This window comes from Mycteria americana, chromosome 2 (genome assembly GCF_035582795.1).
Source record: "Mycteria americana isolate JAX WOST 10 ecotype Jacksonville Zoo and Gardens chromosome 2, USCA_MyAme_1.0, whole genome shotgun sequence".
Lineage (NCBI taxonomy): Eukaryota > Metazoa > Chordata > Aves > Ciconiiformes > Ciconiidae > Mycteria > Mycteria americana.
Window position 1 is genome coordinate 132,709,025 of NC_134366.1, and position 15,321 is coordinate 132,724,345.

Genomic DNA, 15,321 nt, shown 5'->3' on the forward strand with positions numbered 1-15,321 from the left:
ACATCTGTACAAGATACATTAGCAGATACTATATTAAAGGAATTAACAGACATATAGAGAGAGACGATTTCTTTAGGAGCCAATATTGCTTTGGTTGGAAGGAGCTGTGCTTCACGATTGTGTTGCATTGTATTGGAATTCTTTAGGAGCACCAACAGCACACAGATAAGGAGCTGGTTGATACCTTTCCCTTGGGTTTCCGAAGGTATTTGAAAAATCCTTCACTGCGAACTTTTTAAAGGTACTAAGCAGCCATGTTTAAGAGAGAAAATCCTGGGCTGGATAAGTCAGAAGATAGGAAAGCAAAGCGTTAGTTCTCTCAACTAGAGAAAGTGCCCCGTGGCGTTTCACAGGGTTCTTTGCTGCTCAGCACATTCATAAACAAAGTGCAAGAGGGTAAGCCATAAGATAAACAAATTTGCTGATGGTGGAGTTATTTAGGACAGTGAGTGCAAGGGCAGAAGGAAATTCAAGGTAAATTGATGTAAAGTGAGGCAAACAGACAAAACAATCCTTATCATGTAAAAGGATGGATCCTGAGCTATCAGGCCTGAGATGTTTATTGATTAGCATTAACTCAGTGCTTATTAGCAATCAAAAAGAAGCAAATCAAATCTTTGAAGTTACTTAAAAATAGAGAACATTATGACAACAGGCTATAATGTGCCTACATCTATAGTGCCATGCAGAGTTCTTACTCCCTCTCAAAAGAGAATCCAGTAAAGTTGACAGAGACATCTGCAGAGCTGATTATGCTTCAAGAGCAGGTCTTGGCCATCCAGTATTCTTCTGTCAAGTACAACAGAGAATTTGAAGGGTGCTTGATTTTTCACAGAGACTCAAGTAGCACTTACTGATGCTAAAGTATCATTAAGCACAAAATATCAAGTTTCTAGCAGTTTAAGCAACAAGCTACCTAGATTGGCAAAATAAATACAACACAAGCATCTAGGAACTACTAAAAACTTTAACTCCATTTTTTATTATATTATTTTGAAGATGGGAGAAACATTTTTATGTAAGGCTTGATGGTAAGGTGAGGCATGCTAATGGCTTTATCCGACATTTTGTCTTGCGTGCCCTCAGCTAATCATTTTAAAAGGTAACTGGCTTATTATGATAACTTTTATAACTTATTTCTTGTTTATTAAAAGAAGTTATGCAACATGAAAAAAACATAAGTTTTGGTTCTATAGCATAATTATTTTGACAGAGAAAACACAGGAAATCTATTCCAGAATTTACCTTAGGTTTTTTGATTTCAGCCAGCATTTTACAGTTCCACTTAAGGGGGACAGAAGAGCAAGAAATAGTTAAGCTTAGATATGCTTTATAAACCATTAATTTCAATGACCAACCCAAATACCATAAAGACCTACAGAATCATCTCAAATTCACATAGTTGCTCATTTCCAGGATTTCACGGGGCTAAGAACAGATGCGTGTCAGAAATCAGGAAACTGGCTCAATTCCTTTGGGGTTTTTTTTCCAGAATGGAAGCAAGGGGGAGGAAAGGGAAAGAAGAAAAACAATTTGACTGAAACCTCACTCTTTCTCCTGTCTTAAAAAGAAGCGCAGTCTTTGAGCAGAATGGCAATATCAGCTACAGCAGTTGGATCTTCATAGCTCCAGATAAGGGTTGAGATCTCAACAGATCTATAATTATCAGTTCTGATAAATCAGAGATCAGAGCTCTTTGTCTTCAGCATCGCCTACAGCACTTCCTCTCCCAGACACATTACAACCAGATTTGGAAAGATAGCAGATTAGACATAAGCAGCGCAGAGGATAGTTCAATAGTGTATGCTTTGAGCACTGGCAGAATATCATTATTACTGCTTTAAGCAATCTTCCCTTTCAGTACTTCCAGTATCTTGTCTAATACGGACCCATGCATTACAAAGGGCGAGTAATCCCCCCCTTACCCTGATTTATGAGTTTTTTGTAGCTATCCATCTACTTTCATATTTTCCAAATTATTTTTTAAACTTTCCCTGTACCTCCAAAGCCTGGAAACTTTCTATTCCACACAAGATGCTCTTATAATACTTCAGATACTAAAGTTTACAATATACCAACTAGCAAGTTGCAACTAACACACCTGGTAGCATGGAGGTCTTATAAAAGCACAGGTTGTTAGTGTATCTTCTTACTCATAATAGCCTTAGACCAACAAAAAGATTCCTTATTTCAATGGGGAGATTGGGTAGTTCACATTTTCCATTTCAGAAATGGCATACTTACTGAAATTAAGTACATCTAAGAACAAGAAAAAAACCCCACTGACACTCTGTATTTATTTTTCCGCATTCATTGATTTGTGATGCATACTCATTCCTTGGTAAATGGAGAGGAAAAGCTCAAATGCACAAACCTAGCTAGTGTAAAGAGCTACTCTTATCTGACATTTTGGAAATACCAGAAGGTATTATGTACAAAGACCCTTCCAAAAGCAGCCCTTTTTTGTACTTCACTTATTTGAAAACCACTATTTTTCTGCACATCACATTCCCCGCTTTCTCCCTGGCCAAGGCAGCACACAACAGATCAACCAGAAAACATCATATTTGCCAACGCCTTGATCCTTGTCTTTATCCCCTCCCATGGTAAAAACGCGCAGTTTTGTTAAATCTCTTTATTTATAATCTTCTTATAACAAAGCAGTTTCTTTTTTTAGTATAAAAAACAGCAACAAAGCCTTTGGATCACACAGGGGCTAAATCCATTATGTTTGCAGGAAAGGCGGAGGGAAAGAGAAGTCGACAATAAAAGAAACGTTAAGAGTCCCGAGTTTTCCTAGAGGCTCCCCTGGAGGGCCCTGAGGCTGGGAAGCAGCTGGGCTGCGCTCAGGCGCTCCTCTACGTTCGCCTTCCAGCAGCAGCTGATAATGCCCTGGAGTCTCTGGCCCACCGCTGACTCGTGGAAAACGGCAGCAGCCAGCGAAGGACGCAAGTTATAGGCTACCACAGCATAGAGCACGTACTGCCGCTCACCCAGGTAGGGCTGCTCTCGCATGACAATTTGCCAGAGGGTGATAGCGAACGAGTAGATGTCTGCTTTGGCAGTGACCCTCTCCCCCTTGAGGAGCTCGGGGGCACGGTGCGTGTACGTGCCCCCTTGCTGGCAAACATGGGGACTCTGGGACAAGCCCTCCTCCAGTTTCTGGGAGCACCCGAAGTCTCCAATCTTGCACACTCCCTGCTCAGTGATGAAGATGTTTGCAGGCTTCAGGTCCAAGTGCACAATGCCCTGGGAGTGAAGAAAGGCTAAGCCAGTCATAATGTCACAAGAATAGCACACGGTCTCTTCCATGCTCAGGGCCTTCCTTCCACATCCTCCTTCATCATCCTCACTCTGTCTCCACGCATCCCCAGTGCCATAAATTACATGGTGCAGGGTGATGTTGCCCACATACTCCATTACGATGGTGCCCAGGCTGTTCTGGCTGGCCGGGGCACACGTGCTGGCAGCCACCACACGTACCACATTATTGTGCTGTAGCCGGGCTACGTTCAGCTCAGCCCAAAAGCTCTGTCGTGATGCCAGCCGGTTTTTGCTGCTGTTCTTCACCTGCTTCACAGCCACCGTTGCACCATGGTAGGTGGCTTTGTAGACAGAACCAAAGCCCCCAGAGCCTAGGGGCTGCAGGAGACAGAGCTGATCCCAGTCAATGGAGCACCAGGCCAGTCGTGGAGGCAAGCGGCGAGTCCTGGCTGAAGGAGTTCCCCCCAAGAAGTTTTTGCCGTCTTTGCCAGGGATAACTAAGGGGCTGCTGCAGGGTCGCAAATCCGCAGATGGGGAAAACTCCAAAGGAAGAAAACAGTTAAGAGGAATGGGTGATGGCATAATAAGATGGAGAAAACAACAGGCAGTTACTAAGACAGAAGACCAGAAAGTTTCCCTGACAGAAAGGACTCCATAGTGGCTTCCAAAGCCTTTTATCCTCTCTTCACCAGTCTCCCTCCCGCCCCCAAATGAACTGCATCTGTCACAACTAGGTGAACCCAATCACGCTCACCTGGAAACATTCTTCTCCGACCCTGAAGTAAATCTCTAGAAAGTCAAGGCAAATGGATTTAAAGCTAAAGAAATACTAACCCACATGTATTTCACATAATTTCTAATCTCAAGAGAAAAGAAAGATGTTCTGCCCATTGAATGCCTCTAGCAAAATGCCCCGGCAGTAAATAAAGCAGCGATTGGCGAATGCATTTCACCATGGCTCCAGGCAAGAATGATCATCATCAGATGCATTAAACAGCTCAAAGTCATTGTCAGAGGGAGCAGCTGAAATGGTGCTGGCATTTAATGAGCCTATGGCAGGCATAACTGAATATAAAAGTGCGTCTGTAGAGAGCTGCCACTTAAATATGACTGGGACAAGGGAAGTGGTTTGGCTGCTCAACTCTGCCCATGCAGGACAGCAAGCTTAATAGCAGCATAAAGACAAATGATTGCTCTGTATCATCCATTGTATATAGTAAATAGAATTATACATAAAGATTTGGTTGTCTTCCCATCGCGCCCTATGCAGTTACTACAGGTGTGTATTTTATTTCTAGATCCTCCTTAGTAAACTTACTGCTAAATTTATGGAGCTGTTCTGGCAAAAATCAAACAAATGTAATTTTGCCTTGCTGGTCCCAATGTTTTTTTCAGAGGGGCTTTTGCTCTTTTGACCCTGCTTTCACGTATTCACAATGCTCATGCTAACTGCCTTAGTGTTGGGTACCTGCTGTACTGCCCTTCCATCAGAGCACCCTTATGGGACCTATGCAGCTGAGTGCTTTTGAATATTCCAGTAAGCATCTTTCTGTACATGTTGACAAATATCTTGGAAAGCTATTTCCCACCTCCTTGCCCTTCAGAACCTTCCTCTGGATGTCAGCTTTGCCAATACAGATCCTGCCATGGGACTTCAAAGATTGGCAGTGCCTGTTTCTCCAGAGTTTACCTCTGGGCAGCACTGGCTCCGCATGCAGTTCCTGCAGAGTTTTCCTCGTGTTTTCTGTTCCTTTTGTTTTGCTTCTCTGGAGGAGTAAGATGCAGCACAGATGCGCTGGCAGAGGTTTCAGAGGTGCTCAGAACACGTGCAAGCAGAACTGGAGTGTTCTCCACCTTGAGAAGGGTTCGGTTGTTCACCTCAGCAGACAAACCCGATGTCCCAAAGACATCTTCTGACCCTACTCGAACTCTAGATCAGCTCAGCCAGAGGGTTTCAAAGGCATCGCTCTGTAGCGAATGAGCAATGGAGATCTTCCCCAGTACTGAGACTTAGGACTATCAGGAGAAATTTGTCATTGCAATTCACAGGGAAGCAAACCTGGACCAGCGATGAATGAGAATGGGGAATTCGGGTTATCGCTTGCCAGTGTGAAACAGATAGGCTGGGGAAGAACTAGATAAATAGGTGCTAGGAGTTGTTAACAAGTAAGAGTGCAAAGAGTTAGGGATGCCCGAGGGCCTCTCAACAGCCCTGGGTGGGACAGTGCCTGCAGATGGGACTGCCTGACAACACAAGGCTCCTCTTTCCTTGCCCCTCCCAGAAAGGACTCTCATAGTCCAAGAGGCCCCTGGACTCCCCTGGTGCCATCACACCCTGCGAGCTCTCTGTTGTAAAGCAGAAGCCAGCCCAGTAATACCCTGCTGCTGCCCCCTCCCAGGGGCAGCTCTCTGGCCTGAGGCATCGCTTCAACACCAGTTAGCAGGGATGCTTTGGGGGCGAGGGGAAGACCAAAGGAGCTTTGCTGTGGTTTTAAATATGCAGTGAAGTAAGCCATGGAGACAACAGGGATTTTACACCCCTTTTCTGAGTGTGATTTTGTGCTTCTATGAAAAAGCCTTCACTTCCGATCTTTGCAGAGAATTTTTTCTAGGCAGGCAAGTTGTGGTGGGAATGAAAAGCCGCAATAAGCAGATGAAGCTATACTGGAGAGAGAAAGGATATTTTTCATGCTTATTTTTTGAGAGCCATTAGGGCTCTAATTCTGGCATGGACCTCTGTGCCATATAGTATATAAATATAGCAGAGAGACAATCTCTGCTATAAATTCTCCAAGAACTTCAGCCTTCTCATGGGAGAAGTGCACTTGTTACAACCTGTTTTCACCAGGTTAAGGTGGCAGAGAAGGTTCAAAGGGAAAGTTGGTTGAGGGAGAGGAGTAGGTAGAAGGATGCATGGATGAAGGGTCCGAGTTAAGCTGACAACTATAGAAGCATATATGGAGATCTTGAATGCTGCAGAACACAGTAGTAAAATCTATGTTCATAAAACAGAGGGCTAGGATTAGGGCTGTTCCCAAATTTCTTTGGTTGAAGTCTTATCCGGAAGGATAAAGCAGACCTTCCATACTATTTTTTTCAAATTCCATGCCCCCTCCCCACTCCTTCTGGTTGTCCCTTTTTTAGTAATTTTCCTGTCATTCTTTTCTGCTAGAAACCTTTCTGTTTTATCCCTGTCATGGCAGGGATGTTGTATTGTTCTTGGGGAGCACACTGAATTTTTGAACAGGAAGAGGGGCATATTTTGGGATCCAAACAGACTTAATGCAATTTACTGCCTCGTCTCAAGCTGACTGCTGAGGACCGGAGCAGGGGGACATCCAGTGTCTTTCAATGTGAACACAATTAAAGCAGATTTAAAAGCAAGCAGGCTTTTATTCTTAATAAATGTTATTTTCCTGTAATCCAGTTGACGACACGGCCCGGTGACTTCCCTCGAGACACAACCGCTGTAGGACGTCCTCGCCACAGTTCACAGCCCCGTTTAGCTCCAGCAGCATTACCGCAGGCCGGAGGGGAGGGCTGCAGCGTGGCCCGGGGAGCAGAGCTGGTGGGGACAAGCTGCCCCTTCCCTCCCGGCCGCCCTTCCCCAGGGGAACCCACAGCATCGCACCGGGCACCCACGGCAGCCTCCAACCACACCGTTGCCGTTTCACTGCTATTTCCACAAGGAGGAGGGAAGCTGTATGAACCAGAAGTCATCGGCAAAGAATGCAACAGCAACTTTTACAAGTGACAAGAGGGAAACACACAGTCCGTGTCCTGAGGGCTGCAACATGTCAGAGTTACCATAACCTACGGCCACGACGGTTTTGTTCCAGGCTTGTATGTCCTATTTCTACAAGTAAAACATGCCTGTGCATCTGATGCTGCAACAGCTGCCCAAGCTAATCTGTGCTTCCAGCTGAGACGGAATACAGAATCAGTCTCGTTCAGTTCACCCGTTTATATTTCACTTGTATATCAAGAATATAGAAACTCTTTGTTTGCCATTACTGTTAGTTTCTACTGCTGTTTGTTGAGTTGCTGGACAGAAGTCAGCCCCAATACCGAGGGCCTTGAAGGACTGATGTGGATGTAACCCACCACAACACAGGACACATACCAAACACCAGACTTTGATTCTGATCAAGGTACATCACTGCTGTGGTTCTTAACAGCCAAAGTGTTGACTAAACCAGGAGAAGGACAGAACTGGGGACTGGAACTGATTTCAGGGAGTTTAAGATTGTAGAGTTATATTCTTCTCCACAACCATTACTTTATTTCTTTGTGTATTTGTTTGGTGTACCATATAACAAACCCTTGAAGGCCTTCAGTGGCTTCCAAGAACTGCTTTACAGTATAGAGGTAGCATTGTGTTTCTACTAAATTAATTATAATCTTGCTAAAGGAGTCAAATTTATCTCTTGAGTACTTAAATTACAGTCCTACTCTCAAAGTGACACAGTTCCTTAGCCTGTGCCTTAGTGATTTCTGAGAGGTTTTCTTCCCAGTTTTAAATCAAAGTTTACTTTTTTCTCTATTTACTGTCAGTCCCTGTGATCTCAGTTTAGGATTTGGTGATGAACCTATATTCTTCCTGACCCACGTAGTGTTTCACGGGCCGAATGCTGCTTCCAGTCACACCCCATACAGTTCAAATGATATTCAGAGTTGCCTGAAAGCAGTTCTGATATGATCAGTCATATGAGGTGTAAGCCGTATAATTATTTGAAGCCAGTCCATACACAGCTTTGCTCTGAAGACAGGCTAATGAATAACCATTTTTTTACCACAAGCACAAGCCAGAAAAGCATCCAGTTCACCTTTCAGACTTTGGTTGTTTTGGTGAGACAAATGACACCTTGGAATAGCAGGTACAAGCAAGTTTTCATTAAAGCAGTCAGAGGTAAACCCAAATGCAAAGAATAAATACATCTGCAAGAACTGTGATGCTATTTTACAGCTGATCTTTGGAACAGGGACATAATAATAATAATAATAATAATAATAATAATAATAATAATAATAAAATTTAAAAAGGGCAAACCCTGATTTATAAATAAAAATATCAAGTTTCAAGCACACATTGCCAAACAGCTGCTTGATGCTTTGTTCCTTCCCAGTAAGGCTACTCAGTGTGTTCAAGAGCACGAAGCAGAAGCTGCCCTTACCTGAACACACCGAGGTTTTAACTGGAGGCACTAGCACGGCAGCTGAGGTTTCACAGCTAATTTACTGGGGCCTCACTGAACACTGGTGGACCAGGGGTAACAATCTGGGACCTGCTGCTGTGGATTAACATCACAATTGCAAAAAAGCACCTTGGAACAACCTAAGAGAATCTAAACTTAGGGATAAAAATGATAAATTGTGAAATACAGGCTCTGACCCGTAGCACTACTTTCTAGCCATGCAAAGACAGGTACCTATCCTGGCAGGTTTACTACTGTCACGTGGTAGGCACCTCATGCAGTAGTCTCAACCAAATTCTCCAAGATTGGCTTTGCAGTCTTGCCCCTGGAGCAAAGCTGACTTTGCTGGGTCATGGGGAGATGGCAAAAAGTAATGGTGGAATTGGGACTTGTAGCTTAAGGACTAGAAAACAGCCCCAATGCTTTAATGAGAAAAATGAATCACCTACAGCAAAGGGCCCAGGGGGTAACGTTAGTGCTATTCTACTGCTTGGTGACAGCTGCTTTCCCAGGTACAGCAGATTTAATGCTGATGCCTAGGACTGAAGTATAAAAGGGTCAGTCTCTCCCAGCAGCTCACACAATCCCATTAACGCAGATAATGCCCGGCTCTGTGACTCTGTATTAAATACACTGCCATAGCCAACCTGGGGGCTCCCTGCAAACACCACTCCTTCAGAGAGTTGCAAAGAGGGGAAGAGGCAACAGGATCAGATTAAATTCAGTGGCTCTGAAATGATGGCCTGGGTGCTCTGGTGGACCATAGCAAATTATCAGAGGTTGCCCTAAGTTACAGGGTATTAAACCTGCCCGATTAAAATGGGTTGTATAGTTCAAGTACGTTGTTACAAGGTTTGCATCGGTGAATAAGCAGAAGCTTCTTGTAAAAATACTGCTGAAGAAAAATATGCCTAAACTGAACAGAGCATATAAACTATGGAGCAATCCTGTAATACTTTATTGGCATAAGGAGCCAGACACTGACAAAGGAAGAGGAGACAATTTTTAGGTGAGGACGGACTTCAGTGAGTTTGGGAGTTTAGTCTGTGTTTATTTGTCATTGATGTTTGATATTTGATATTCCTATGTTAGGGCTCGGATGTTGCTTGTTTATGGCATGCCCCTTAACCATACAGAGCCCGTGTTTTATTTTCCTTTTCAATATAAGTACTTGTGAGGGAACTTAAGGATTTATCCATGACCATGTGTGTAGCAATTTAACATGAAGGCAGGAAGCCAGAGGTGAGCTTAATTTCAAAGGCACAGCCTACAGGACTTTTCTGCTGAAATTCTATCTAATACTACACAGGGATAGCTGACAAACACCTTCCTCGCGCGAGTGTGCACCCCATAGATAAATTGCTGTCTCTCATAGATTAATCAAGTATTTGGAAGAAACTCTTCCAACTTGCCTGGGAAACCACACGCTGTGTTAACTAGGAGATACCTTTACAAACTGCATGATTCATTTTGGACTTGTAAAACACAAATACTTCAAACATTTTGAAGTAAACCAAACCAAAATAAAACTCGTTTCTCAACTTTTCCAGGTTTGATTGCCCCCCCCACCTTGCATACAGACACATACACATCTACATGTACACACACACATACATACGTATATATACATACATACACAAAAGTTTAATCAATGTACTGATTTTCAGAAACTGTGACTATTCCAGTACTCTGCATTATTTTACACACGTCAAGCAGAGATCTGACCGATTTATATGACAGTGACACTAAACCATTCTTCTTTGTACACTGCAGTTTGGTGCAACAGTGAAAATCAGTGCCATGGGCAAACTATCAAGGATCAATTCAAATTATTTCCAAACCAGCCACAGTGTGCATTACTATAGTCCTGTTTTCAGAGTGCTCAGCTGATAGCTGATGTCTCTTCAGTCCCCTCTAAGGCAAACTAGCTTTGTAGCTGGTGATTCTGTGACACAAACATCCCTGAAGGAGACAAGGTTGTGGGATGACAATGACACTGAAGGACACAACTGTTAACTGTAGTTTTTAAAACAGTTATTTCTCGGAAAATGTTCATTTCTTGAAGACACACAGACCATTACAGCAAATAATTATGTAAAAATAAAAAAAATACTGGGCAAGACGTTACGCCTTTATTAGGAGTAGAGAAAGTTTATACTGAATTACCTGGGATATAGTACGCAAGCAGGAACTTGAAACTTCACGCTACTGCTGGCATCTGTCATTTTCAACACCACTATCTCCACTGTTGTTCAAAACACAGAAATACAGCGTTGCTGTTTATTTGCTAACAGCCCCAGCTAATAATGATAAGCAGCAGTTAATCCTTTAATACACTTCTCAAACTTTTAAGCACAGACTAAATTTTGTAACAGAGCTTATCTTGCTCTCCTACTTGCTGCCTGTTTGTGCCTGTGCCAACTACAGCAACTGCCACTTTGGAAAACTTAATTTCTATCCGATTTAATACAATGTTTTGATTTGCAAAGCGGGGAAACCAACAGCATGTAGCTGCTCAGTTCTTGCTAGTCCAGCAGCAGCTCTGCATCACAGTTTTGGATTTCTCTGTCAAAAAACCCCATTCTTTATCCTAGGGCATGCTTATACATAGGAAGGAAAAGAAAGAGAGTGAAGGGGGAAACCAGAACAGTCTTTCCTTCCACTTTTGGAGAACAGCGAGACCAGGTATAGAGAAAACTGAAGGAGCATTTTTCTGTACTTTCTTAGGCGAGTTTTGGAAAGGGGTGGTTGCAGGAGAGAGAGAAGGGCACATGCCTGTGGCTCTGAATTTAACAAGGAAAGCTCTGGAGGGACTGCACCAAGAGATCTCTGGATATAACACAGGTATCATCCATGCAACCCTATTCCACTTATTACAGAGGCTGACGGAGTTTCTAGAGGGTGTCCGTTTGGAAGAAGGACATGTTAATTCGGTAACGGTGGGTGAAACCAGCTACGATAGCGAGACAATAGGATGGTTTTCTCTCAGGGGAAGGGGAATAAATGGTTTTGCAGAGTATTTCATATCATAGAGCATCTGTAGAGCTTTTGACTCTCAATATAACAACGCCAACCCTCTCAAGCAAGTGACACAGAAGTGATAAGTCAGCTCAGAGGAAAGGGGTAGGGATCACAAGAAAGGAAAAATGACTGTGTACAGAGAAGGCGAAAGCCAACAACTCTGTAACAATCATTTCTCTCAGACTGGGTTACAGCAAGAAATCTAAACAGTCAAGATTTGGAAAAGAGAGGAACCCAAAAGCAGGAAAGCACAGACAATGCTGAGGATGTTAACAAAATATGTTCCGAAAAGCAATGAAACGTGAAATGCTATTCTTTTACTTTCCTGGCAAACAGTCTACGCTAGGGAACAACTGTGTGGAACCAGCAGAGAAGCAACCTTCTGCAGTTGTGAGCAGGCTGCTCGTCTGGCTGCGTAGCACCTCTTCCCCCCATGCATTAGAGTCAGACTTCTTTGGCAGTGTCACAGGCAGTCACAGGAGGTCTGCGGGATCAACGCAACGGAGCTTCTCCTGGAAGTTTTTCAGAGAGACAACCCAGATACTGTCTCTAGCACATGCCACACTCTTGCAGTTTATCCTGTAAACTATAACAATCTATGTAAATGACTTGCATTAATCTGAAGTGATGGAGAATCACACACCTACGTCTGTCTCCCAAACGAGCGGTCCCACTACGGAAACCCCAAACTCACCTTCCAGTGTCTCACAGCGTTTCAAAGTGCAATTTGATGGCAAACTCAATTGCTTCCTTCAGTTCAGATCTGTCTTGTCACAGACACAGTAGCATCATCCAATTTGTTCCTTGGTGAAATCATGAAACGCAGATACTTATGCGTTAAGATTTTCTGAAAAACTGACATTTTACCAGTCGTAAATTAGAAAGACAGTTATACCTTTGCAAACTCATAATAACTACACCCAGCAAAACTGGATGTATTCTGTAATTCCTTATTAATCCCAAACATGCAGATCAAGATTATCTATTGAAATGCCAGGCATAAGTTATTCATTAACTAAAACCATTCTGTAATTTTATTGATATATTTTGTGGAGTTCACATATTTTTGTACAGCAAACATAACACTGTAGGCCACAAGAAGCTGCAGCACTATTGTTTAATAGCAGCAAGGTATATTTTATAATCAGGGTATGTGGACAATAAATAGTCTGTTTCTTTGGATGTGAATGTTTAAAATGAAGTTCTGCTGCAGCTTCATAATGTGATTGCTATTTTACAGAGCTTATACACAAAAATATATATGCAATCTTTTTGTCTATATTTTATACAAATACAACAGTAGTTTGTGAATACATTTTAAAGTACATATACATGATAAGCAACTCGATTTCCCATATCACAGGATAGCAAATTTTAAATGCAAGAAACATATACAAATTCAGTCTGGAATGCAGGGTTTTCTGTGTTCTTTTTTTTCTCTATTTTTGACTCAAAACTTTTATCATTAAAACATTTTAGCATACAAGTCCAAACAATTTTTCCACTAGCTAAAAATATAATTTCAGCAATCCGAGTCAGGTTTGGGTGTGTCATCATTCCCCAATATACTTTTCCCAGTTTTTGTCTAAATTCAAAGGCTTTTAGGAATATATAGTATGTTCTTCACTCCACACCATATAAAAAGCCCACATTTAACTTTAACTAGCAGTCACCTATTTTTGTGAACAAGAGCTGGGCTTGTCAGCGTTTAAATTTGCATGTCCAAAATTTTACTTTTGCAAGTGCTTATGAATACATTGTGGTGTTGCACAAAGTTCATTAATGACAAATTCAGTCACAGTATAAAAATATATCATACAACTATAGGTCTAGTATAGTCCTTTTTTCTATGGGTAAAAATACATCTGAATGAGACAGGGAGGTTTGTAGCACCATGAGAGGAGTTGTATCCCAAGTTACATTAGCAGCATGATCCAATATAACAATATTGCAGGAGTGTTTCTGAGGAGATAAACATTCACTCTGGTTCAACTGTACCACTGAAGCTTATACTGAAAAGTGTTTACATATGATTAGCAATAGTTCTGTGTCACTTCCAGGGCTAGATAACTGTTATCAAAAGACACTGCCTTCCAACAAAAGTAAGACACCCTTATTGCGTAAAAGCTTTGGGACTACCCAAACACATTTTGAACTACTGTGGCGTTGTTTGCACGTTGAGCGTGATGCCAAGTAGGCTGTGGTTTTAACTGTACACTGGGAGGACGCAGGATGGGCAGCTAAGCCTATACGGTTTACTACATACCAGATAAGTACATTTATTTCAGAGGCTTATCTATAGACTGAGAAGAATACAGGATGAGCTGCTAAACCAGTGTATGAGACAGACATGACGAAGGATGCAATCCTGCTCCCCTCGACCTTTACAGATGCAGGATCAGGCCCTAAGTTAACTTCAGACAGCAGCATAGCGATGATCGGATATGATTAAAAAAATCTGTATCAAATACTGCATGTTAAACATCTTTGCCATAGTTTACCATCCAGAACTCCAGAGGACACAGTTTGCAATTGGTGAGGACAAACTCCTAATTTTTTTTGACTGGTATTCAAAATGGCAGTAGAAGACAGTGTAGTTTGAAACATGTAAACCTAGTAAAAACCATTGTAAAACCCTTAAGAAAGACACACTGGTTCTGTGCAATATAGCAAATTGATAAGAAAACACTGTAATAATGTACCTGTTTAAAATTACAATGTCTACCATTTTGTACACAAAGCATTATACCAAAGGCCTACATATATGTAATCTAATGGCACTTGAAACAAATTATAATAAAAGGTTTTATAATAAAAAGCATAACCTGTAAGAAATTTTCTTAAAAGGTTTAGGTTTTCTTTTTGAAAGTGCTATATCTTGTAATATGTGTAACATAGAGGTTGACCAAGCTTTATTTTAAAAAATATTGGCCTATAATACATGTTTAGCTCACTAGGCAAATGATCCTGAAAATATGTACTCTTAACATTCATTATTAGCTTAATAAAGCAATCAGCTCTGGCTCATGTTTCAGTCAGTATATGGTTTTTAAAAACCGCTACTGCCAAATTAACAATAAATCACTCTATTCCACAATTTACTACTAAATAAAGCACAAGCAACAAGTACACAAAAATATATATATTTTTTTAAAAAAAACCTTACTAGAAGTTTAGAAGTTGCACAAAGAGTGGTGCATGATCAGCCAGCCCTCCCCCCTCCCGCCAAGAATCCATCTGAAATCGAGAAAACAGGGTTTAAAAACTGACGTTTTAGTAGTGGCCAATACCGACTCTGCCTAAGTGATACTCAAAAGCACTCCGGTGGTGGTAGTATTGCTTACAGCGTCAGCCTGCTTCCACGTTACCGTACATCCTAGTTCAGTGGCAAACACACTCGGCGCAGCCACCCACGGAAACCCTGACTGAATGAGGTTCAATATCTTGTCTGAGGTCCCTATTTCTCAAATGCAATGTACGTCTAACTCCAAAGTGAAATGTCAATCCCTTTTCAGGAAGCTAAGGCACGAACAAAGTAGTAAGGATTCTGGCTACGCACTAAGAAACGGGTGTTGGCAAAGTGTCTGTTGGGTTTTGGTTTTTTAATCAAGTGTAATCGGCAGCCGAGACTGATAAACAGTCACTATGGATTGGAAATTTGTGTGCCAGAGGCTGCCCAGGACAGGCAGCGCTGCCCGGCCACGCTGCTGGGCCGGCCGCAGGATGCCGAGCACTCGCAACTTTCCTCTGCTACAGAGGGAGTTGCAGATGCTCGGCTCCACGCAGGGCATGGCCCACTGGAGGAATTAAGTCCATTTATCTTCATCTCAGATTGATTTAA

General features: G+C 42.2%; 1 protein-coding gene across 1 annotated transcript; it reads right to left on the reverse strand.

Annotated features, from left to right (window-relative positions):
- Nucleotides 1-2,796: 2,796 nt before the first annotated feature.
- MOS (MOS proto-oncogene, serine/threonine kinase) lies at nucleotides 2,797-3,846 on the reverse strand. Its single transcript, XM_075495715.1, has one exon. It carries the CDS (start codon nucleotides 3,844-3,846, stop codon nucleotides 2,797-2,799), a length of 1,050 nt encoding a protein of 349 aa, XP_075351830.1.
- Between the last annotated feature and the right edge of the window lie 11,475 nt (nucleotides 3,847-15,321).